The following is a 24497-nucleotide window of genomic DNA, read 5'->3' as shown; positions in this document are numbered from 1 at the left end:
TTCTCTTTTATATTTTGTATTTTTCTCGGTCAGGACTTTCCACCACTGCTGCTGAAGTCAATGTCACATGGAAGTAGAAGACCTACTACAATGAAGTAGACCAAAGAAGAGTTAATGCCGGACATGGGGATAAGCTACAGCAAAGTAATAGGAGAGGGGATAGCTACAGAAAGGTGAGTATAAAAGTTTTTTTTTTTTTTTAAACCTCTTCCCAGCAGATTTGATCAAATGTATTTAATGTCAATGTAATCATCAAAATTGACCATTTTGACCACATTTGCCATTTCTGTTTGAGTCAAGTTTTGGGAGATTTGCTTAACTCTACTGGCAAAATTCCCCTTTTTGTGGATAACGCAGCTATGTAAATATTACTGACTACAGAAATATCTGATGTAGCAACCAAACTGATATAGGAATCCAAACTCTGAACTTCCTTTTACCCCTCTGGGCATAATGATATCCATGTATGTCATACAGATGTAATCTTCCTTAAAATTATCAGCAAGAAATAATAAATCTAAATGTTAACTTTTAACACAACAAAGGCCAATACATTTTTATAGTTAGGTGTCGAGTTTTCCTTTCTGCATCATGAATTCTTTGTCATTTTAAGAAAGGCTACATCAGCAGAATAATGTCATGACAAATAAAATAAAAAAAGCTTTGGTTCTTGAAATACAAAAATGAAAATGGCTAAAACAAATCATACTTACACATAAAATAGGCTTGTCTTTGAAAGGTTAATCGTTTTAAAATTATATTCTAAAGACCAACTGATATATATTTTACATTTTGGTAGATTTTAACCACAGATAAGACTCTCATAATAGAAGCTGGTTGAACTTTGGACATCACTATTCTTTTCTTTAAACAGCAAAGGAAATTGAACTAAATGGAATCTAGACGTGTCGTAATTAGAGCCTTAGATCCTCAGATGAATGTCCCATTTGATGAAAATATGATTTATTTTAAGGAATTTAAAGGATGATAATTTTATTACCTTTCAAGAGAAAAATCCAGTTGTTCAAGGAACAAAATAATTGCTTATGAAATTTATAAGTAAAAGCAACTATCTGTGCTATGACACACTTCAGGATTATAAATATGCACCCTAAAAATATTAGCCTGGTGACAGAAATATTTCTTTTGGGGTTTCAGAACATTGATAAATTAAAGATTTTCTTTTTTCTTCTGCTTCTGATCATCTTTTGTGTGACTGTATGTGGAAACCTCCTCATCATTATGGTGGTGTCCTCCAGCCGATCGCTCCACTCTCCCATGTACTTCTTCCTCACACAGCTCTCCTTCTCAGATATTCTTCTCACCACCACCATTGTACCAAACATGCTCCGTGTTGTGTTGTTTGAAGGAAGTTCTCTATCGTTTGTTGGCTGCTTGGCTCAATATTATGTATTTGTGGCTTCAGAGGCATTGGAATGTTTTCTACTGACTCTCATGTCCTATGACCGGTACCAAGCCATCTGTAACCCTCTACATTACACCACCATCATTGACATCAAGTTCTGTTTAAAAACTATTTTCTTGTTCTGGTTGTTCATTTTTTCTGTAATTTTAACATTTTCTATAACAATGAGTCAATACGTGTACTGTGGACACAATGTCATTGACCATTTCTTCAGTGATTTGGATCCCATTCTAGAACTTTCTTGCTCTGACACTTCTTTAGTCAAAATAGAAAGCATGATTTTGGTTATACCAATAGTACTGTGCCCATTTACTTTGATTATTGTCTCGTATACCTATATTATCTTCACTATACTGAAGATCCCATCTGTGACTGGGAGACAGAAGACTTTCTCCACCTGTAGTTCTCACCTGGCTGTAGTGTGTGTATTTTATGGGTCAATAATGAGTATCTATTTATTTCCAAATAGAGAAGGGGCGAAGAAAATTATCTCCCTCTTCTATACTGTTGTAACACCAATTCTCAATCCTATGATATACAGTCTGAGTAACAGAGATATTAAGCAAGCTTTCCAAAAGCTAATGAGCAAAGTGTCGTTTGGCCTTCAAATAAGTTGAGTCAAAGTTCTATCTCCCTTGTCTATCAAATACAATTAAATCTCTAATTATCAGGTTAGGAATTTTAGGCGTTACAGCAATAGACACATTGACTATATAAAGTAATAAAAGATCTCAAAACACTAAAGCTGGCCATACACATCAGATGGCTGTTGGTGGACAGCCACCAGAGCCAAATCTCCCATACACAGGAGCACTCATTCAGCTGTGTTCTGCATGAAAAAGTCCCAGACTGAAAAATTGGCCAGTGTTATATCTCTGGGAGATCAGTGTGATCAGCAGTGCAAAATCATACATGTATGACTGACATGTCTCCTGACCTTCAGTTGGCTGGAGCTCCCATACACATTAGACGATTAGCACGACCTTAAAATATCGGAGGATTCAGCCAACATTAGTCTAATGTGTATGAAGACCTAAATATTTTGAGAAACTAGTCTTATCATTACCCTGAGGACAATGTCACATCTTCATCTATAAGGTCAAGAAATGATGCCATGATTTCATAGGGTTGGATTTGATTCTTGCCATTTTTGCTAAAATATATTTGTTCCTGCATAGATACATAATATGAAAATCTTCAAAATGAAAGAAATGTGACTTAAAGAGGTCAGCACTAGAGTTCAGTGAATTGATTGGTGAAGATTAGATCATTTCGAGATTTTATTTTCCGATCACAAAAAATCAGGCACCATTTCTCATTTCACAGTCCTGGGGTTATCAGAAATCAGCGGTTCCCAGTGGAGCATAGTTTGTACACCATAGTCATTGTCCATCCCCAGAGTCACAGGGTCAGTTACTCTCTTCTGTAGAGTGTAAGCCCTTATGATCAGTCAGTTCCTCTCTCTCTCCTGAAGAGTGTAAGCTCTTATGGCCAGTGGGATCCTTTCTCTTGCCTGTAAAATATAAGGCTCTTATGATCAAGGGGGTCCTATTTATCCTGAAGTGTAAGCTCGTATGATTTACAGGGTCCTCTCTCTTTCTCATTTGTAAAGTGTAAACTCTTATGGTGAGCGGGGTCCTCTCTCTCTCCTGTAGAGTGTAAGCTCCTATGGCCAGTGGGGTCCTCTTTCTCCCCTGTAGAGCATGAGCTCTTGCGATCAGCAGGGTCTTCTCTTAGTTGTCTGTAAAGTGTAATCTGTTATGGTCAGTGAGGTTCTCTCACTCTGTCCTCGCCTCTACATTTCTTGAACTTTTTCACCATAAATTGGATATTTGGTGATAATTCGGCAAAATTGACAACTTTGAATTTAAAATGATTCGCTCATTTCCAGTCAGAGTGAATTTTGAATCTTAATGAAATACATGGCTATATTGCTACTCTAATACAGATTAAAACTAAACCTTTGTGGAAGAAATCTACATAATTATACTTCTAGTATCACCAGTGAAAGCTATATGCTAATTAGGTGCAAGTCCAATGGAGATGAACCTTGCATTGGGTCTTCTTCTGCCTGTCTGTGCATTCCCCAGCCCCTCCATTTTCCTCATGTCTGTAAATGACAGGTCACTGCATTTTCACCAGTAGTGTGGCTGGTGTATGATGTAATTGAGGCGGTAACTAAAGCTGTGCCACCGGTGCAGGATTTCAGCCAGACAAGGCAGGTCAATGAAAAAGGGATGATTTTTTTTTTTTTTTTTCACTATTACTATTTTAAACTTTTTTTAAATTTATTTTATAATCTCCTTATGGGTCTTGAACCAGCATTCATCGGATTTTTTGTTCTATATACAGAAAAGACACATTATATACCACTGCGGTTGGGTTTCATAGGAATACCAACATGACTGCATTGTGGACTTCAACATTGAATGAAAGGCCCCTGGACCACGCACCATAAATCCAGTTGTTGGAGATTGACAGCAGCATTTAAGGGGTTTAACAGCAGCGATTTGAGCTTGGCTCTAATGACTACTATTACAAAAGGTTTAACTCAGCCAGCAACTGATGGGTATCGTCTGTGCTTGACCAATGAGCCCATTCCATACACTGGTACCCAACATAGGACATACCACTATGTTCAATATTGGAAAGGGGTTAAAGTTCCTGTGTCCAATTTAAAATCTGCACCATGTACATTTTATAATACATATATCTTGTACTGCAGAGTCATAAGGAGCAACCTATACGAAACCATGTCCATAAGACATGAATCTAGTCTACTACTGGGCAAAACCAGATACTACGGTGTATTGTAATAATATAATAATAATCTAAGATTTTGCTGTATTCTGGTCTAATACACCATTTTGCTGTATTCTGAGGGCTGAGCTGAGGTTTAAAAACAATTACTTTTTGTACTCAACTCGCTTTGGCCCTCCCCATTCTACTAATCATCTCCCTTCATCTCATCGGTTCCTCTTCATTCTTTTCTGGTTTGGTTTTTGTACTGTTCCAGCCTCCTGGAGAATGCCACTGCTGACTAGGCACCACATAATCTTGTGAGGAGTGGGGCATGTCAATAATAAAAGCAGAATTTGTGGATTATCTGTGCTGATGGTAACCCATTTAATAAATCCAACTTCAGACCTAAAGTACATGAGGTTTTTCTTTATTTAGTCAATGCGTTTCGAAGTACTACAGACTTCTTCATCAGGACAAGAAAATGATGCTTTGATGTCCCATTGGACCAACAGCAGCTGGATTTATAGGTGATTGAAATGTTGTGTATACACAACTAAATAAGGTTAGTATAACCTTATTTAAACGCCTTTATCTCCCTTGGATAAAATCTTATTGTGCTGTTTTTTTCTTCCTAGTTTTTTTCTAATAATAAAAGAAGAGGAGCAGCAGTTGCTGGACATGTATGAGGATGGCCAAGGGGAGATAAGTACAAGAGTTTATTCTTTTTTTCAACCTAATCCTGGAAGACTCAATTTACACTGAATTTATTTGATGAGAATTAAATCTTCTACTCCACTTGAGTGAATCTGCCCAAACCAGATTTGTTCAACTCTACTAGTAAGTATCAGGTCTTCTGACATCCAAAAAGATTACTTTCTTTTTCTATCAAATATTCTGTAAATACATGGACAAAGTTGCATATGAAGAAGGAAGTCAAATTAATCCTAAGCCCTACCTAGAAACAGGAAGTCTATTTTTCTGCATGAGTCATCATCAGAACTGCAACTCTACATCACTGCAAAGTCCCTGGCAGAGGAGAAGAGCGGAGAAGCTTTGTCAGGAGGGGTAGAGGGGAATGACTAATGCAGGGAAAATAGATTTCTTGTTTCTACATAGAGCTTAGAAGGACTCAGCTAGTCTGTTTGTAATCACGTGATATAATAAACCTAATAGAAAAGAGAAGAATTAGCTGGTTAGAAAGGCAAAAATATGAATTATAAGTACACAGTGCTATATAATATGATGACTGCAATATATTAAGAGAATAAAAACTTTGATGGGAGGAGTACTTCTTTAAAATCTACTTGGGGGACTAATAAATATTGCAAAAATAAAGTAAATAAATGTTTTAAGTGTTAAAAAAATAAAGACACCGTCAACAAAATCCCACTCAAAAATGTTTTAATCTGTAAAAAAAGTAAAAAAAATATACATAGCTAAAAAAAACATGATATATTTGGTATCACCGTGTCTGCAATGGCATGTACTATAACACCATGTTAATATTCATGCAGCAACGTGAACATTGCAAAAAATGAATAAACACAAAAAGAAAAACAGAAAACACAAAATTGCCTTTGTTTGTTAATCACTCCCCACACAAAAAAAAAATGATGTAAGCGTTTTACGCATTGGAAAATGATAACATTAAATACTACAGCTTGTTATTTATAAAACATTCATGTAGCTCTGAAAAGTAACAAAGTTATGGTATTCAGAACAAGTGATGAGCGAGCATATTCTGGTAACCCGAGCATGATCACCGAGTATTTGCGGCGTGCTCAAATGTTATGTTTGAGTCACTGTGTGTGCATTATTTGAGACTCTTTGACAGCTTTAATACATGTGAAAAATGCCTAACAAACAAGCATTCCTCACATGTATTAAAGTTGTCAAACAGTCGCAAATCATGAGCACAGGAGTGACTGAAATATAACACCCGAGCATGCTGAAGATACTCGGAAAACACGCGAGCATGCTTGTAAATCTCGAGTAATGAGCATGCTCACTCATCACTATTCAGAACATGATGCAAATAAAAATTTATTTTTTAATGAAAAAATAATTTTCTTGTGCAAAAGTAGTAAAATGCAAAAAAAAATAAAAATTAATTGGACATCACTGTAATTGTATTGACCAGTACTATAAAACTTTATAATTTTTCACTGATGGTACATGCTGTAAGAAAAAATATAACAATACAATGCCAGAATTACTGAATTTAGCTCCAGCTTCGAAAAAAATGTAAACGAATTGATTAATTGATCAAAAAATTGTATGCACCCAAAAATGGCATTTCAAATTGTCGTACAAAATATAAGCCCCCGTACAGATCTCTCTAAGCAGAAATAAAAAAAATTATGGGTCTTAAAACACGGACACCCTTCTAAAAAAGTAGGGGGCCAGAGGGCGGCCGGGTGTCCTTATTCGGTCCCCAGCCGCCCCGCGGCCGGGTGTCCACATACTGCCGGGTGTCCATAAACAGTCACCAGCCGCACCTATTTCTCCTGGGAACTTCCCCCACACTTTTCTTAGCCTGGCCTGCTTTAGGGCAGCATTGGTCGAGCGCACCAGAGAACCAGACTACTCCGGTGGGCCCTGGCTTCTCCATCAGGGGAGTTGAGAGTGCCAAGTTGAGGAGCATGATGATGATGATAGAAGTTAGCATCTGCTTTGTTTTCTTGGAATGCAAGCATAAGTGTGCAACCTGCCACCCACCCACCCCCAGGCTGCAATACCAAACTGCTTGCTTGCACTTGAAATGGGGCCTTTTAGTTTGGAGGAGGCCGAAGCTGGCCACTACCTCATGGCTGCTTCGGCAGCAAGGTATCCATACTCAGTCCCCAGCCGCCCAATGGCCGGGTGTCCACGCTCGGTCCCCAGACGCCAGGGGGTGGCCGGGTGTCCATACTCGGTCCCCAGCCTCCCCGTGGCCGGGTGTCCACGCTTGGTCCCCAGCCGCGTCTCCATAAATGGTCCAAAGCCACCCCTATTTCTCCTGGGAACTTCCCCCACACTTTTCTTAGCCTGGCCTGCTTTTGGGCAGCATTGGACGAGCCCACCAGAGAACCAGACTCCTCCAGTGGGCCCAGGCTTCTCCATCAGGGGAGTTGAGAGTGCCTAGGTGAGGAGCATGATGATGATAGAAGTTAGCATCTGTTTTGTTTTCTTGGAATGCAAGCGCATGTATGTAGTAACGGCTAGGCCTGAGGTGGTCAGCGTTTTGGCGCATATCCTACCTCCTACGAGGATTGCTGGATGTTTTCCTGCTACTATCCCAGTTCTATGACTCCCATTAAAACAAAGCTTCAGGTGATGAATGATGGATGAGGTGGTGGCAAAGGAGAAAGAGCAGGAGGAACAGGGACCATTCACATCAAAATCAGGCCAGCCAACCACACATGTCTTGTAGGATATGTTTCTGTACCAAAAGGAGCGGTTCGGCTACACAGTTATAGGGCATGCAGTGAGTGCAATGCCTACCAAAAATTTCGAGGCACTCCAATGCTCTTTGGAAGTTACATGGAGGTCAGAGGGCCTTAACTAGCCTGTTTTTTCCATTTATAGCAACTGTGTCTCCTGTGCACTCTTGGCCTAAGCAGTGAATGGAAGGCTTTCCAAAAATTATGAGGAACTGCAATGCCCCTTGAAACAGATGTGGATTACAGCATACTAAAAACCTTCTACCCAATATTGGGGAGTGGGTCTCCCTTAGTGTTCGCCTATGCATTGAAAAGCAAAAGCTGACTAAAATTAGGAGGAAGTGCCGTGCCCGTTGGAAGAATGGTGGAGGGCGCAGTGGAATAAAAAGACAATATCAATGCCCGTTGGAAAAGTGGTGTAGGTCGCATTCGCATATCAAGACGGTTTTAATGCCCCTTGGAAGACACGTGGAGGTCACAGTAGCTTAACAAGATGGTTTTAATTCCCCTTGGAAGAGACGTGAAGGTCGCAGTAGGTTAACAAGACAGTTTTAATGCCCCTTGGAAAAGTGGTGGAGGTCGCAATAGCTTAACAAGACGGTTTTATTGACCCTTGGAAGAATGGTGGAGGTCGCAGTGGAATAAAAAGACAATATCAATGCCCCTTGGAATAGTGGTGGAGGTCGCAGTAGCTTAACAAGACAGTTTTAATGCCCTTTGGAAAAGACGTGGAGGTCGCAGAAGCTTAAAAAAAACAGTTTTAATGCCCCTTAGTAGAGACATGGAGGTCGCAGTAGTTAACAAGACGGTTTTAATGCTCCTTGGAAAAGTGGTGGAGGTGGCAGTAGCTTAACGAGGTGGTTTTAATGCCCCTTGGAAGAATGGTGGAGGTCGCAGTGGAATAAAATGACAATATCAATGCCCATTGGAAAAGTGGTGGAGGTCGCAGTAGTCTAGCAAGACAGTTTTATTGCCCCTTGGAAGAGACGTGGAGGTCGCATTAGCTTAACAAGACGGTTTTAATGCCCCTTGGAAGTGACGTGGAGGTTGCAGTAGCTTAACAAGACGGTTTTAATGCCCCTTGGAAGAATGGTGGAGGTCGCAGTGCAATAAAAAGACAATATCAATGCCCCTTCGAAAAGTGGAGAAGGTCGCAGTAACTTAACAAGACGGTTTTAAAGCCCCTTGGAAGAGACGTGGAAATCGCAGTAGCTTAACAAGACGGTTTTAATGCCCCTTGGAATAGACTTGGAGGTCGCAGTAGCTTAACTAGATGGTTTTAATGCCCCTTGGAAGAGATGTGGAGGTCGCATTAGCTTAACAAGACGGTTTTAATGCCCCTTGGAAGTGACGTGGAGGTTGCAGTAGCTTAACAAGACAGTTTTAATGCCCCTTGGAAGAATGGTGGAGGTCGCTGTGGAATAAAAAGACAATATCAATTCTCCTTGGAAAAGTGGTGGAGGTCGCAGTAGCATAACAGGACTGTTTTAATGCCCCTTGCAAGAGACGTGGAGGTTACAGTAGCTTAACAAGATGGTTTTAATGCCCCTTGGAAGAATGGTGGATATCGCAGTGGAATAAAAAGACAATATCAATGTCCCTTGGAAGAGTGGTGGAGGTCGCAGTATCTTAACAAGACGGTTTTAATGCCCCCTGGAAAAGTGGTGGAGGTCGCAGCAGCTTAACAAGACGGTTTTAATGACCCCTGGAAGAATGGTGGAGGTCGCAGTGGAATAAAAAGACATTATCAATGTCCCTTGGAATAGTGGTGGAGGTCGCAGTAGCTCAACATGACGGTTTTAATGCCCCTTGGAAAAGTGGTGGAGGTCGCAGTAGCTTAACAAGATGGTTTTAATGGCCCTTGGAAGAATGGTGAAAGTCGCAGTGGATTAAAAAGACAATATCAATTCCCCTTGGAAGAGACGTGGAGGTCGCAGTAGCTTAACAAGACAGTTTAAAAGCCCCTTGGTAGAGACGTGGAGGTCTCAGTAGCTTAAAAAGACGGTTTTAATGCCCCTTAGAAAAGACGTGGAGGTCGCAGTAGCTTAACAAGACAGTTTTAATTCCCCTTGAAAGAGACGCGGAGGTCGCAGTAGCTTAAAAAGTAGGTTTTAAAGCCCCTTCGAAAAGTGGTGGAGTTTGCAGTAGCTTAACGAGGCGGTTTTAATGCCCCTTGGAAGAATGGTGCAGGTCGCAGTGGAATAAAAAGACAATATCAATGTCCCTTGGAAAAGTGGAGAAGGTCGCAGCAGCTTAACAAGATGGTTTTAAAGCCCCTTGGAAGAGACGTGGAAATCGCAGTAGCTTAACAAGATGGTCTTAATGCCCCTTGGAAGAGACGTGGAGGTCAAAGTAGCTTAACTAGATGTTTTTAATGCCTCTTGAAAGAGAAGTGGAGGACGCAGTATCTTAACAAGTTGGTTTTAATGCTCCTTGGAAGAATGGTGGAGGTCGCAGTGGAATAAAAAGACAATGCCAATGCTCCTTGGTAGAGTGGTGGAGGTCGCAGTAGCTTAACAAGACGGTTTTAATGCCCCTTGGAAGAGACGTGGAGGTCGCAGTAGCTTAACAAGATGGTTTTAATGCCCCTTGGAACAATGGTGGAGGTCGCAGTGGAATAAAAAGACAATATCATTGTCCCTTGGAAAAGTGGTGGAGGTCGCAGTAGCTTAACAAGACGGTTTTAATGCCCCTTGGAAAAGTGGTGGAGGTTGCAGTAGCTTAACAAGACGGTTTTAATGCCCCTTGGAAGAATGGTGGAGGTCGCAGTGGAATAAAAAGACAATATCAATGTCCATTGGAAAAGTGGTGGAGGTCGCAGTAGCTCAAGAAGACGGTTTTTTATGCCCCTTGGAAAAGTGGTGGAGGTCGCAGTAGCTTAACAAGACGGTTTTAATGCACCTTGGAAGAATGGTGGAGGTCGCAGTGGAATAAAAAGACAATATCAATGTCCCTTGGAAAAGTGGAGAAGGTCGCAGTAGCTTAAAAAGATGGTTTTAAAGCCCCTTGGAAGAAACGTGGAGGTCGCAGTTGCTTAACTAGATGGTTTTAATGCCCATTGGAAGAGAGGTGGAGGTCGCAGTATCTTAACAAGACGGTTTTAATGCCCCTTGGAAGAATGGTGGAGGTCGCAGTGGAATAAAAGACAATATCAATGTTCCTTGGAAGAGTGGTGGAGGTCACAGTAGATTAACAAGATGGTTTTAATGCTCCTTGGAAGAATGGTGGAGGTCTCAGTGGAATAAAAAGACAATATAAATGTCCCTTGGAAAAGTGGAGAAGGTCGCAGTAGCTTAACAAGACGGTTTTAATGCCCCTTGGAAGAGAAGTGGAGGTCGCAGTAGCTTAACTAGATGGTTTTAATGCCCCTTGGAAGAGACGTGGATGTTGCAGTATCTTAACAAGACGGTCTTAATGCCCCTTGGAAGAATGGTGGAGGTCGCAGTGGAATAAAAAGACAATATCAATGCTCCTTGGAAGAGTGGTGGAGGTCGCAGTAGATTAACAAGACCGTTGTTATGCTCCTTGGAAGAGACGTGGAGGTCGCAGTAGCTTAACAAGATGATTTTAATGCCCCTTGGAAGAATGGTGTAGGTCGCAGTGGAATAAAAAGACAATATCAATGTCCCTTGGAAATGTGGTGGAGGTCGCAGTAGCTCAAGAAGACGGTTTAAATGCCCCTTGGAAAAGTGGTGGAGGTCGCAGTAGCTTAACAAGACGGTTTTAATGCCCCTTGGAAGAGAAGTGGAGGTCGCAGTAGCTTAACTAGATGGTTTTAATGCCCCTTGGAAGAGACGTGGATGTTGCAGTATCTTAACAAGACGGTCTTAATGCCCCTTGGAAGAATGGTGGAGGTCGCAGTGGAATAAAAAGACAATATCAATGCTCCTTGGAAGAGTGGTGGAGGTCGCAGTAGATTAACAAGACCGTTGTTATGCTCCTTGGAAGAGACGTGGAGGTCGCAGTAGCTTAACAAGATGATTTTAATGCCCCTTGGAAGAATGGTGTAGGTCGCAGTGGAATAAAAAGACAATATCAATGTCCCTTGGAAATGTGGTGGAGGTCGCAGTAGCTCAAGAAGACGGTTTAAATGCCCCTTGGAAAAGTGGTGGAGGTCGCAGTAGCTTAACAAGACGGTTTTAATGCACCTTGGAAGAATGGTGGAGGTCGCAGTGGAATAAAAAGACAATATCAATGTCCCTTGGAAAAGTGGAGAAGGTCGCAGTAGCTTAACAAGACGGTTTTAAAGCCCCTTGGAAGAGACGTGGAAATCGCATTAGCTTAACAAGACGGTTTTAATGCCCCTTGGAAGAGACGTGGAGGTCGCAGTAGCTTAACTAGATGGTTTTAATGCCCCTTGGAAGAGACGTGGAGGTCGCAGTATCTTAACAAGACAGTTTTAATGCCCCTTGGAAGAATGGTGGAGGTCGCAGTGGAATAAAAAGACAACATCAATGTTCCTTGGAAGAGTGGTGGAGGTCGCAGTAGCTTAACAAGACGGTTTTAATGCCCCTTGGAAGAGACATGGAGGTCGCAGTAGCTTAACAAGATGGCTTTAATGCCACTTGGAAGAATGGTGGAGGTCGCAGTGGAATAAAAAGACAATATCATTGTCCCTTGGAAAAGTGGTGGAGGTCGCAGTAGCACAAGAAGACGATTTTAATGCCCCTTGGAAAAGTGGTGGAGGTTGCAATAGCTTAACAAGACGGTTTTAATGCCCCTTGGAAGAATGGTGGAGGTCGCAGTGGAATAAAAAGACAACATCAAAGCCCCTTGGAAGAGACGTGGAGGTCGCAGTAGCTTAATAAGACAGTTTTAATGCCCCTTGGAAGAGAAGTGGAGGTCGCAGTAGCTTAACAAGATGGTTTTAATGCCCCTCGGAACAGACGTGGAGGTCACAGTAGCTTAACAAGATGGTTTTAATGCCCTTCGGAAGAGACGTGGAGGTCCCAGTATCTTAACAAGACGGTTTTAATGCCCCTTTGAAAAGTGATGGACGTCACAGTAGCTTAACAAGACGGTTTTAAAGCCCCTTGGAAGAGACGTGGAAATCGCAGTAGCTTAACAAGATGGTTTTAATGCCCCTTGGAAGAGACGTGGATGTCGCAGTAGCTTAACTAGATGGTTTTAATACCCCTTGGAAGAGACGTGGAGGTCTCAGTATCTTAACAAGACAGTTTTTATGCCCCTTGGAATAATGGTGGACGTTGCAGTGGAATAAAAAGACAATATCAATGCTCCTTGGAAAAGTGGTGGAGGTCGCAGTAGCTTAACAAGACGGTTTTAATGCCCCTTGGAAGAGACGTGGAGGTCGCAGTAGCTTAACAAGACAGTTTTAATGCCCCTTGGAAGAATGGTGGAGGTCGCAGTGGAATAAAAAGACAATATCAATGTCCCTTGGAGAAGTGTTGGAGGTCGCAGAAGCTCAACAAGACGGATTTAATGTCCCTTGGAAAAGTGGTGTAGGTCGCATTAGCTTAACAAGATGGTTTTAATGCCCCTTGGAAGAATGGTGGAGGTCGCAGTGGAATAAAAAGACAATATCAATGCCCCTTGGAAGAGATGTGGAGGTCGCAGTAGCTTACCAAAACAGTTTTAACGCCCCTTGGAAGAGATGTGGAGGTCGCAGTAGCTTAACAAGACGGTTTTAATGCCCCTTGGAAGAATGGTGGAGATCGCAGTGGAATAAAAAGACAATATTAATGCCCCTTGGAAAAGTGGTGGAGGTCGCATTAGCTTAACAAGACAGTTTTATTGCCCCTTGGAAGAGACGTGGAGGTTGCAGTAGCTTAAATAGATGGTTATAATGCCCCTTGGAAGAGACATGGAGGTCGCAGTAGCTTAACAAGACGGTTTTAATGCCCCTTGGAAGAATGGTGGAGATCGCAGTGGAATAAAAAGACAATATCAATGCCAATTGGAAAAGTGGTGGAGGTCGCATTAGCTTAACAAGACGGTTTTATTGCCCCTTTGAAGAGACGTGGAGGTTGCAGTAGCTTAAAAAGATGGTTATAATGCCCCTTGGAAGAGACATGGAGGTCGCAGGAGCTTAACAAGACGGTTTTCATGCCCCTTGGAAGAATGGTGGCGGTCGCAGTGGAATAAAAAGACAATATCAATGTCCCTTGGAAAAGTGGTGGTGGTTGCATTAGATTAACAAGACGGTTTTAATGCCCCTTGGAAGAGACGTGGAAGTTGCAGTAGCTTAACAAGATGGTTATAATGCCCCTTTGAAGAGAAGTGGAGGTCGCGGTAGTTTAACTAGATGGCTTTAATGCCCCTTGGAAGAATGGTGGAGGTCGCAGTGGAATAAAAAGACATTATCAATGCCCCTTGGAAAAGTGGTGGAGGTTGCATTAGCTTAACAAGACGGTTTTAATGCCCCTTGGAAGAGACGTGGAGGTTGCAGTAGCTTAACAAGATGGTTATAATGCCCCTTTGAAGAGACGTGGAGGTCGCAGTAGCTTAACTAGATGATTTTAATGCCCCTTGGAAGAATGGTGGAGGTCGCAGTGGAATAAAAAGACAATATCAATGTCCCTTGGAAATGTGGTGGAGGTCGCAGTAGCTTAACAAGACGGTTTTAATGCACCTTGGAAGAATGGTGGAGGTCGCAGTGGAATAAAAAGACAATATCAATGTCCCTTGGAAAAGTGGAGAAGGTCGCAGTAGCTTAACAAGACGGTTTTAAAGCCCCTTGGAAGAGACGTGGAAATCGCATTAGCTTAACAAGACGGTTTTAATGCCCCTTGGAAGAGACGTGGAGGTCGCAGTAGCTTAACTAGATGGTTTTAATGCCCCTTGGAAGAGACGTGGAGGTCGCATTATCTTAACAAGACGGTTTTAATGCCCCTTGGAAGAATGGTGGAGGTCGCAGTGGAATAAAAAGACAACATCAATGTTCCTTGGAAGAGTGGTGGAGGTCGCAGTAGCTTAACAAGACGGTTTTAATGCCCCTTGGAAGAGACATGGAGGTCGCAGTAGCTTAACAAGATGGTTTTAATGCCACTTGGAAGAATGGTGGAGGTCGCAGTGGAATAAAAAGACAATATCAATGTCCCTTGGAAAAGTGGTGGAGGTCGCAGTAGTACAAGAAGACGATTTTAATGCCACTTGGAAAAGTGGTGGAGGTTGCAATAGCTTAACAAGACGGTTTTAATGCCCCATGGAAGAATGGTGGAGGTCGCAGTGGAATAAAAAGACAATATCAATGCCCCTTGGAAGAGACGTGGAGGTCGCATTAGCTTAATAAGACAGTTTTAATGCCCCTTGGAAGAGAAGTGGATGTCGCAGTAGCTTAACAAGATGGTTTTAATGCCCCTCGGAACAGACGTGGAGGTCACAGTAGCTTAACAAGATGGTTTTAATGCCCCTCGGAAGAGACGTGGAGGTCCCAGTATCTTAACAATACAGTTTTTATGCCCCTTGGAATAATGGTGGACGTTGCAGTGGAATAAAAAGACAATATCAATGCTCCTTGGAAAAGTGGTGGACGTCACAGTAGCTTAACAAGACGGTTTTAAAGCCCCTTGGAAGAGACGTGGAAATCGCAGTAGCTTAACAAGATGGTTTTAATGCCCCTTGGAAGAGACGTGGATGTCACAGTAGCTTAACTAGATGGTTTTAATGCCCCTTGGAAGAGACGTGGCGGTCGCAGTATCTTAACAATACAGTTTTTATGCCCCTTGGAATAATGGTGGACGTTGCAGTGGAATAAAAAGACAATATCAATGCTCCTTGGAAAAGTGGTGGAGGTCACAGTAGCTTAACAAGACGGTTTTAATGCCCCTTGGAAGAGACGTGGAGGTCGCAGTAGCTTAAAAAGACAGTTTTAATGCCCCTTGGAAGAATAGTGGAGGTCGCAGTGGACTAAAAAGACAATATCAATGTCCCTTGGAGAAGTGTTGGAGGTCGCAGAAGCTCAACAAGACGGATTTAATGTCATTTAATGTCCCTTGGAAAAGTGGTGGAGGTCGCATTAGCTTAACAAGATGGTTTTAATGCCCCTTGGAAGAATGGTGGAGGTCGCAGTGGAATAAAAAGACAATATCAATGCCCCTTGGAAGAGATGTGGAGGTCGCAGTAGCTTAACAAGACGGTTTTAATGCCCCTTGGAAGAATGGTGGAGATCGCAGTGGAATAAAAAGACAATATCAATGCCCCTTGGAAAAGTGGTAGAGGTCGCATTAGCTTAACAAGACGGTTTTAATGGCCCTTGGAAGAGACATGGAGGTCGCAGTAGCTTAACTAGATGGTTTTAATGCCCCTTGGAAGAGATGTGGAGGTCGCAGTATCTTAACAAGACGGTTTTAATGCCCCTTGGAAGAATGGTGGAGGTCGCTGTTGATTAAAAAGGCAATATTAATGCCCCTTGGAAAAGTGGTGGAGGTCGCATTAGCTTAACAAGACAGTTTTATTGCCCCTTGGAAGAGACGTGGAGGTTGCAGTAGCTTAAAAAGATGGTTATAATGCCCCTTGGAAGAGACATGGAGGTCGCAGTAGCTTAACAAGACAGTTTTAATGCCCCTTGGAAGAATGGTGGAGATCGCAGTGGAAAAAAAAGACAATATCAATGCCCCTTGGAAGAGATGTGGAGGTCGCAGTAGCTTAACAAGACGGTTTTATTGCCCCTTTGAAGAGACGTGGAGGTTGCAGTAGCTTAAAAAGATGGTTATCATGCCCCTTGGAAGAGACATGGAGGTCGCAGTAGCTTAACTAGACGGTTTTCATGCCCCTTGGAACAATGGTGGAGGTCGCAGTGGAATAAAAATACAATATCAATGTCCCTTGGAAAAGTGGTGGTGGTTGCAATAGCTTAACAAGACGGTTTTAATGCCGCTTGGAAGAGACATGGAAGTTGCAGTAGCTTAACAAGATGGTTATAATGCCCCTTTGAAGAGAAGTGGAGGTCGCAGTAGTTTAACTAGATGGTTTTAATGCCCCTTGGAAGAATGGTGGAGGTCGCAGTGGAATAAAAAGACATTATCAATGCCCCTTGGAAAAGTGGTGTTGGTTGCATTAGCTTAACAAGACGGTTTTAATGCCCCTTGGAAGAGACGTGGAGGTTTCAGTAGCTTAACAAGATGGTTATAATGCCCCTTTGAAGAGACGTGGAGGTCGCAGTAGCTTAACTAGATGGTTTTAATGCCCCTTGGAAGAGATGTGGAGGTCGCAATATCATAACAAGACGGTTTAAATGCCCCCTGGAAAAGTGATGGAGGTCGTAGCAGCTTAACAAGACGGTTTTAATGCCCCCAGGAAGAATGGTGGAGGTCGCAGTGGAATAAAAAGACATTATCAATGTCCCTTGGAATAGTGGTGGAGGTCGCTGTAGCTCAGCAAGACAGTTTTAATGCCCCTTGGAAAAGTGGTGGAGGTCGCAGTAACTTAACAAGATGGTTTTAATGCTCCTTGGAAGAATGTTGAAGGTCGCAGTGGAATAAAAAGACAATATCAATTCCCCTTGGAAGAGACGTGGAGGTCACAGTAGCTTAACAAGACAGTTTAAATGCCCCTTGGTAGAGACGTGGAGGTCGCAGTAGCTTAAAAAGACGGTTTTAATGCCCCTTAGAAAAGATGTGGAGGTCGCAGTTGCTTAACAAGACAGTTTTAATTCCCCTTGGAAGAGACGCGGAGGTCGCGGTAGCTTAAAAACTTGGTTTTAATGCCCCTTCGAAAAGTGGTGGAGTTCGCAGTAGCTTATCGAGGCGGTTTTAATGCCCCTTGGAAGAATGGTGCAGGTCGCAGTGGAATAAAAAGACAATATCAATGCCCCTTGGAAAAGTGGTGGAGGTCGCAGTAGTCTAGCAAGACACTTTTATTGCCCCTTGGAAATGACATGCAGGTCGCAGTAGCTTAACAAGACGGCTTTAATTCCCCTTGGAAGAGACGTGGGGGTCGCAGTAGCATAACAAGACGGTTTTAATGCACCTTGGAAGAATGGTGGAGGTCGCAGTGGTATAAAAAGACAATATCAATGTACCTTGGAAAAGTGGAGAAGGTCGCAGCAGCTTAACAAGACGGTTTTAAAGCCCCTTGGAAGAGACGTGGAAATCGCAGTAGCTTAACAAGACGGTTTTAATGCCGCTTGGAAGAGACGTGGAGGTCGCAGTATCTTAAGTAGATGGTTTTAATGCCTCTTGGAAGAGACAAGGAGGTTGCAGTATCTTAACAAGACGGTTTTAATCCCCTCTGGAAGACTGGTGGAGGTCGCAGAGGAATAAAAAGACAATATCAATGCTCCTTGGAAGAGTGGTGGAGGTCGCAGTAGCTTAACAAGACGGTTTTAATGCCCCTTGGAAGAGACGTGGAGGTCGCAGTAGCTTAATAAGATGGTTTTAATGCCCATTGTAAGAATGGTGGAGGTCGCAGTGGAATAAAAAGACAATATCATTGTCCCTTGGAAAAGTGGTGGAGGTCGCAGTAGCTTAACAAGACGGTTTTAATGCCCCTTGGAAAAGTGGTGGAGGTTACAGTAGCTTAGCAAGACTGTTTTAATGCCCCTTGGAAGAATGGTGGAAGTCGCAGTGGAATAAAAAGACAATATCAATGTCCCTTGGAAAAGTGGTGGAGGTCGCAGTAGCTCAAGAAGACGGTTTTAATGCCCCTTGGAAAAGAGGTCGATGTCGCAGTAGCTTAACAAGATGGTTTTAAAGCCCCTTGGAAGAGACGTGGAGGTCGCAGTATCTTAACAAGACGGTTTTAATGCCCATTGGAAGAATGGTGGAGGTCACAGTGGAATAAAAAGACAATATCAATGCTCCTTGGAAGAGTGGTGGAGGTCACAGTAGAGTAACAAGATGGTTTTAATGCTCCTTCGAAGAATGGTGGAGGTCGCAGTGGAATAAAAAGAAAATATCAATGTCCCTTGGAAAAGTGGAGAAGGTCGCAGTAGCTTAACAAGACGGTTTTAAAGCCCCTTGGAAGAGACGTGGAAATCGCAGTATCTTAACAAGACGGTTTTAATGCCCCTTTATAGAGAAGTGGAGGTCGCAGAAGCTTAACTAGAAGGTTTTAATGCCCCTTGGAAGAGACGTGGACGTTGAAGTATCTTAACAAGACGGTCTTAATGCCCCTTGGAAGAATGGTGGAGGTCGCAGTGGAATAAAAAGACAATATCAATGCTCCTTGGAAGAGTGGTGGAGGTCGCAGTAGATTAACAAGACCGTTGTTATGCCCCTTGGAAGAGACGTGGAGGTCACAGTAGCTTAACAAGATGATTTTAATGCCCCTTGGAAGAATGGTGGAGGTCGCAGTGGAATAAAAAGACAATATCAATATCCCTCGGAAAAGTTGTGGAGGTCGCAGTAGCTCAAGAAGACGGTTTTAATGCCCCTTGGAAAAGTGGTGGAGGTCGCAGTAGCTTAACAAGACGGTTTTAATGCACCTTGGAAGAATTGTGGAGGTCGCAGTGGAATAAAAAGACAATATCAATGTCCCTTGGAAAAGTGGAGAAGGTCGCAGTAGCTTAACAAGATGGTTTTAAAGCCCCTTGGAAGAGACGTGGAAATCGCATTAGCTTAACAAGATGGTTTTAATGCCCCTTGGAAGAGACGTGGAGGTCGCAGTAGCTTAACTAGATGGTTTCAATGCCCCTTGGAAGAGACGTGGAGGTCGCAGTATCTTAACAAGATGGTTTTAATGCCCCTTGGAAGAATGGTGTATGTCGCAGTGGAATAAAAAGACAATATCAATGCTCCTTGGAAGAGTGTTGGAGGTCGCAGTAGCTTAATAAGACGGTTTTAATGCCCCCTTGGAAGAGACGTGGAGATCGCAGTAGCTTAACAAGATGGTTTTAATGCCCCTTGGAAGAATGGTGGAGGTTGCAGTGGAATAAAAAGACAATATCAATGTCCCTTGGAAGAGACGTGGAGGTCGCAGTAGCTTAACAAGACAGTTTTAATGCCCCTTGAAAGAGAAGTGGAGGTCGCAGTAGCTTAACAAGATGGTTTTAATGCCCCTCGGAACAGACATGGAGGTCACAGTAGCTTATAAAGATGGTTTTAATGACCTTCGGAAGAGACGTGGAGGTCCCATTAGCTTAACAAGACGGTTTTAATGCCCCTTTGAAAAGTGATGGACGTCACAGTAGCTTAACAAGACGGTTTTAAAGCCCCTTGGAAGAGACGTGTAGGTCGCAGTATCTTAACAAGACGGTTTTTATGTCCATTGGAAGAATGGTGGACGTTGCAGTGTAATAAAAAGACAATATCAATGCTCCTTGGAAAAGTGGTGGAGGTCGCAGTAGCTTAACAAGACGGTTTTAATGCCCCTTGGAAGAGACGTGGAGGTCACAGTAGCTTAACAAGACAGTTTTAATGCTCCTTGGAAGAATGGTGGAGGTCGCAGTGGAATAAAAAGACAATATCAATGTCCCTTGGAAAAGTGGTGGAGGTCGCAGTAGCTCAACAAGACGGTTTTAATGACCCTTGGAAGAATGGTGGAGGTCGCATTGGAATAAAAAGACAATATCAATGCCCCTTGGAAGAGACGTGGAGGTTGCAGTAGCTTAACAAAACAGCTTTAACGCCCCTTGGAAGAGATGTGGAGGTCGCAGTAGCTTAACAAGACGGTTTTAATGCCGCTTGGAAGAATGGTGGAGATCGCAGTGGAATAAAAAGACAATATCAATGCCCCTTGGAAAAGTGGTGGAGGTCGCATTAACTTAACAAGACGGTTTTAATGTCCCTTGGAAGGGACGTGGAGGTCGCAGTAGCTTAACTAGATGGTTTTAATGCCCCTTGGAAGAGACGTGGAGGTCGCAGTATCTTAACAAGATGGTTTTAATGCCCCTTGGAAGAATGGTGGAGGTCGCTGTTTTATAAAAATGCAATATCAATGCGCCTTGGAAAAGTGGTGGAGGTCGCATTAGCTTAACAAGACAGTTTTATTGCCCCTTGGAAGAGACGTGGAGGTTGCAATAGCTTAAAAAGATGGTTATAATGCCCCTTGGAAGAGACATGGATGTCGCAGTAGCTTAACAAGACAGTTTAATGCCCCTTGGAAAAATGGTGGAGATCGCAGTAGAATAAAAAGACAATATCAATGCCCCTTGGAAAAGTGGTGGAGGTCGCATTAGCTTAAAAAGACGGTTTTATTGCCCCTTGGAAGAGACGTGGAGGTTGCAGAAGCTTAAAAAGATGGTTATAATGCCCCTTGGAAGAGACATGGAGGTCGCAGTAGCTTAACAAGACGGTTTTAATGCCCCTTGGAAGAATGGTGGAGGTCGCAGTGGAATAAAAAGACAATATCAATGTCCCTTGGAAAAGTGGAGAAGGTCGCAGTAGCTTAACAAGACGGTTTTAAAGCCCCTTGGAAGAGACGTGGAAATCGCAGTATCTTAACAAGACGGTTTTAATGCCCCTTTATAGAGAAGTGGAGGTCGCAGTAGCTTAACTAGATGGTTTTAATGCCCCTTGGAAGAGACGTGGACGTTGCAGTATCTTAACAAGGCGGTCTTAATGCCCCTTGGAAGAATGGTGGAGGTCGCAGTGTAATAAAAAGACAATATCAATGCTCCTTGGAAGAGTGGTGGAGGTCGCAGTAGATTAACAAGACCGTTGTTATGCCCCTTGGAAGAGACGTGGAGGTCACAGTAGCTTAACAAGATGATTTTAATGCCCCTTGGAAGAATGGTGGAGGTCGCAGTGGAATAAAAAGACAATATCAATATCCCTCGGAAAAGTTGTGGAGGTCGCAGTAGCTCAAGAAGACGGTTTTAATGCCCCTTGGAAAAGTGGTGAAGGTCGCAGTAGCTTAACAAGACGGTTTTAATGCACCTTGGAAGAATTGTGGAGGTCGCAGTGGAATAAAAAGACAATATCAATGTCCCTTGGAAAAGTGGAGAAGGTCGCAGTAGCTTAACAAGATGGTTTTAAAGCCCCTTGGAAGAGATGTGGAAATCGCATTAGCTTAACCAGACGGTTTTAATGCCCCTTGGAAGAGACGTGGAGGTCGCAGTAGCTTAACTAGATGGTTTTAATGCCCCTTGGAAGAGACTTGGAGGTCGCAGTATCTTAACAAGATGGTTTTAATGCCCCTTTGAAGAATGGTGTAGGTCGCAGTGGAATAAAAAGACAATATCAATGCTCCTTGGAAGAGTGGTGGAGGTCGCAGTAGCTTAATAAGACGGTTTTAATGCCCCCTTGGAAGAGACGTGGAGATCGCAGTAGCTTAACAAGATGGTTTTAATGCCCCTTGGAAGAATGGTGGAGGTCGCAGTGGAATAAAAAGACAATATCAATGTCCATTGGAAAAGTGGTGCAGGTCGCAGTAGCACAAGAATACGGTTTTAATGCCCCTTGGAAAAGTGGTGGAGGTCGCAGTAGCTTAACAAGACGGTTTTAATGCCCCTTGGAAGAATGGTGGATTTTGCAGTGGAATAAAAAGACAATATCAATGTCCCTTGGAAGAGACGTGGAGGTCGCAGTAGCTTAACAAGACAGTTTTAATGCCCCTTGAAAGAGAAGTGGAGGTCGCAGTAGATTAACAAGATGGTTTTAATGCCCCTCGGAACAGACATGGAGGTCACAGTAGCTTAAAAAGATGGTTTTAATGCCCTTCGGAAGAGACGTGGAGGTCCCATTAGCTTAACAAGACGGTTTTAATGCCCCTTTGAAAAGTGATGGACGTCACAGTAGCTTAACAAGACGGTTTTAAAGCCCCTTGGAAGAGACGTGGAAATCGCAGTAGCTTAACAAGATGGTTTTAATGCCTCTTGGAAGAGACGTGGATGTCACAGTAGCTGAACTAGATGGTTTTAATGCCCCTTGGAAGAGACATGGAGGTCGCAGTATCTTAACAAGACGGTTTTAATGCCCATTGGAAGAATGGTGGACGTTGCAGTGTAATAAAAAGACAATATCAATGCTCCTTGGAAAAGTGGTGGAGGTCGCAGTAGCTTAACAAGACGGTTTTAATGCCCCTTGGAAGAGACGTGGAGGTCACAGTAGCTTAACAAGACAGTTTTAATGCCCCTTGGAAGAATGGTGGAGGTCGCAGTGGAATAAAAAGACAATATCAATGTCCCTTGGAAAAGTGTTGGAGGTCGCAGTAGCTCAACAAGACGGTTTTAATGCCCCTTGGAAGAATGGTGGAGGTCGCATTGGAATAAAAAGACAATATCAATGCCCCTTGGAAGAGACGTGGAGGTTGCAGTAGCTTAACAAAACAGCTTTAACTCCCCTTGGAAGAGATGTGGAGGTCGCAGTAGCTTAACAAGACGGTTTTAATGCCGCTTGGAAGAATGGTGGAGATCGCAGTGGAATAAAAAGACAATATCAATGCCCCTTGGAAAAGTGGTGGAGGTCGCATTAGCTTAACAAGACGGTTTTAATGTCCCTTGGAAGGGACGTGGAGGTCGCAGTAGCTTAACTAGATGGTTTTAATGCCCCTTGGAAGAGACGTGGAGGTCGCAGTATCTTAACAAGATGGTTTTAATGCCCCTTGGAAGAATGGTGGAGGTCGCTGTTTTATAAAAATGCAATATCAATGCGCCTTGGAAAAGTGGTGGAGGTCGCATTAGCTTAACAAGACAGTTTTATTGCCCCTTGGAAGAGACGTGGAGGTTGCAATAGCTTAAAAAGATGGTTATAATGCCCCTTGGAAGAGACATGGATGTCGCAGTAGCTTAACAAGACAGTTTTAATGCCCCTTGGAAAAATGGTGGAGATCGCAGTAGAATAAAAAGACAATATCAATGCCCCTTGGAAAAGTGGTGGAGGTCGCATTAGCTTAAAAAGACGGTTTTATTGCCCCTTGGAAGAGACATGGAGGTTGCAGAAGCTTAAAAAGATGGTTATAATGCCCCTTGGAAGAGACATGGAGGTCGCAGTAGCTTAACAAGACGGTTTTAATGCCCCTTGGAAGAATGGTGGAGGTCGCAGAGGAATAAAAAGACAATATCAATGCCCCTTGGAAAAGTGGTGGTGGTTGCATTAGCTTAACAAGACTGTTTTAATGCCCCTTGGAAGAGACGTGGAAGTTGCAGTAGCTTAACAAGATGGTTATAATGCCCTTTTGAAGAGACGTTGAGGTCGCAGTAGCTTAACTAGATGGTTTTAATGCCCCTTGAAGAATGGTGGAGGTCGCAGTGGAATAAAGAGTAGTGTTGAGCCACCCCCGTAGTGTTCGAGTTCGGTTCGGTTCGTCGAACACCCGTGTGTTCGCCGAACTGTTCGTCGAACTGTTCGTCGAACACCTTCGAACACCGTTAAAACCAATGGCAGGCAAACAAAAACACATAGAAACACATAGAAAACACCTTCAAAGGTGTCCAAAAGCTGACAAACTGCTCTGAAGACACAACTAACACATGGAAAAGTGACAAGTACATATTCATGCGAAAAGAAAAGAGGTGGAGGAGTAAAAGGAGGGGGAGACACAGATATAGGCATGTCATGCCCTTCTAGAATGCAAAAAGTGAGAAGCCGACACGTTCAGTCCGCTCCTGCCCGTGTCACCTCCGTGTCGCCGGGTTTGTGCCAGAGCCGCGGTGAACCCTGACGGCCAGCCCCCCTCTCCCAATACTGGTGCCTGTCCGCTGGTGGGTCGAGCGAGTCCCCCTGTGGTCGAGGCAGCTCTAAGCTTTTTAATTTAAATTGTCTCTCTAATTTGAATGAATACACTTTAAATCCATTTACAAGGATCTATTGGAGGGCAAGTCTCATGCCAGCAGCCGCGTAATTCCAGCTCCAGTAGCGTCCACTAAAGCTGCTGCAGTTAAAAAGCTTTTATAAGGATCGAGCTCGGCTGTCCACCGCAAGGCATCCTACTGCCAGGCCCAGCCATAATGCCTTGGGGTGCCTCCTGATGCTCTTCACTGAGTATCCCGTGGTCCCGAAGCATTTCCTTTGAAAAAATTAAGTGTCCAAACTACAGGTGGTGTAGCTTGCTTAACAGCCGGGATA

General features: G+C 43.1%; 1 protein-coding gene across 1 annotated transcript; it reads left to right on the top strand.

Annotated features, from left to right (window-relative positions):
• The first annotated feature begins 1104 nt into the window (after positions 1-1104).
• Positions 1105-2043, top strand: LOC141167461 (olfactory receptor 11L1-like). Its single transcript, XM_073654862.1, has one exon. The coding sequence runs from the start codon at positions 1105-1107 to the stop codon at positions 2041-2043; it is 939 nt and encodes a 312-aa protein (XP_073510963.1).
• Positions 2044-24497: the final 22454 nt, after the last annotated feature.

Source organism: Phyllobates terribilis, unplaced genomic scaffold (assembly GCF_046119375.1).
Source record: "Phyllobates terribilis strain yellow unplaced genomic scaffold, ASM4611937v1 Scaffold_11__3_contigs__length_659146591, whole genome shotgun sequence".
In the NCBI taxonomy this organism is placed as follows: domain Eukaryota; kingdom Metazoa; phylum Chordata; class Amphibia; order Anura; family Dendrobatidae; genus Phyllobates; species Phyllobates terribilis.
The sequence above is the reverse complement of the archived record's forward strand: the minus strand, read 5'-3'. Positions and strand labels throughout refer to the sequence as shown.

Excerpts from the sequence above, each read along its gene's own strand:
- LOC141167461 (XM_073654862.1), top strand. The coding sequence starts at position 1,105 with ATGCACCCTAAAAATATTAGCCTGGTGACAGAAATATTTCTTTTGGGG.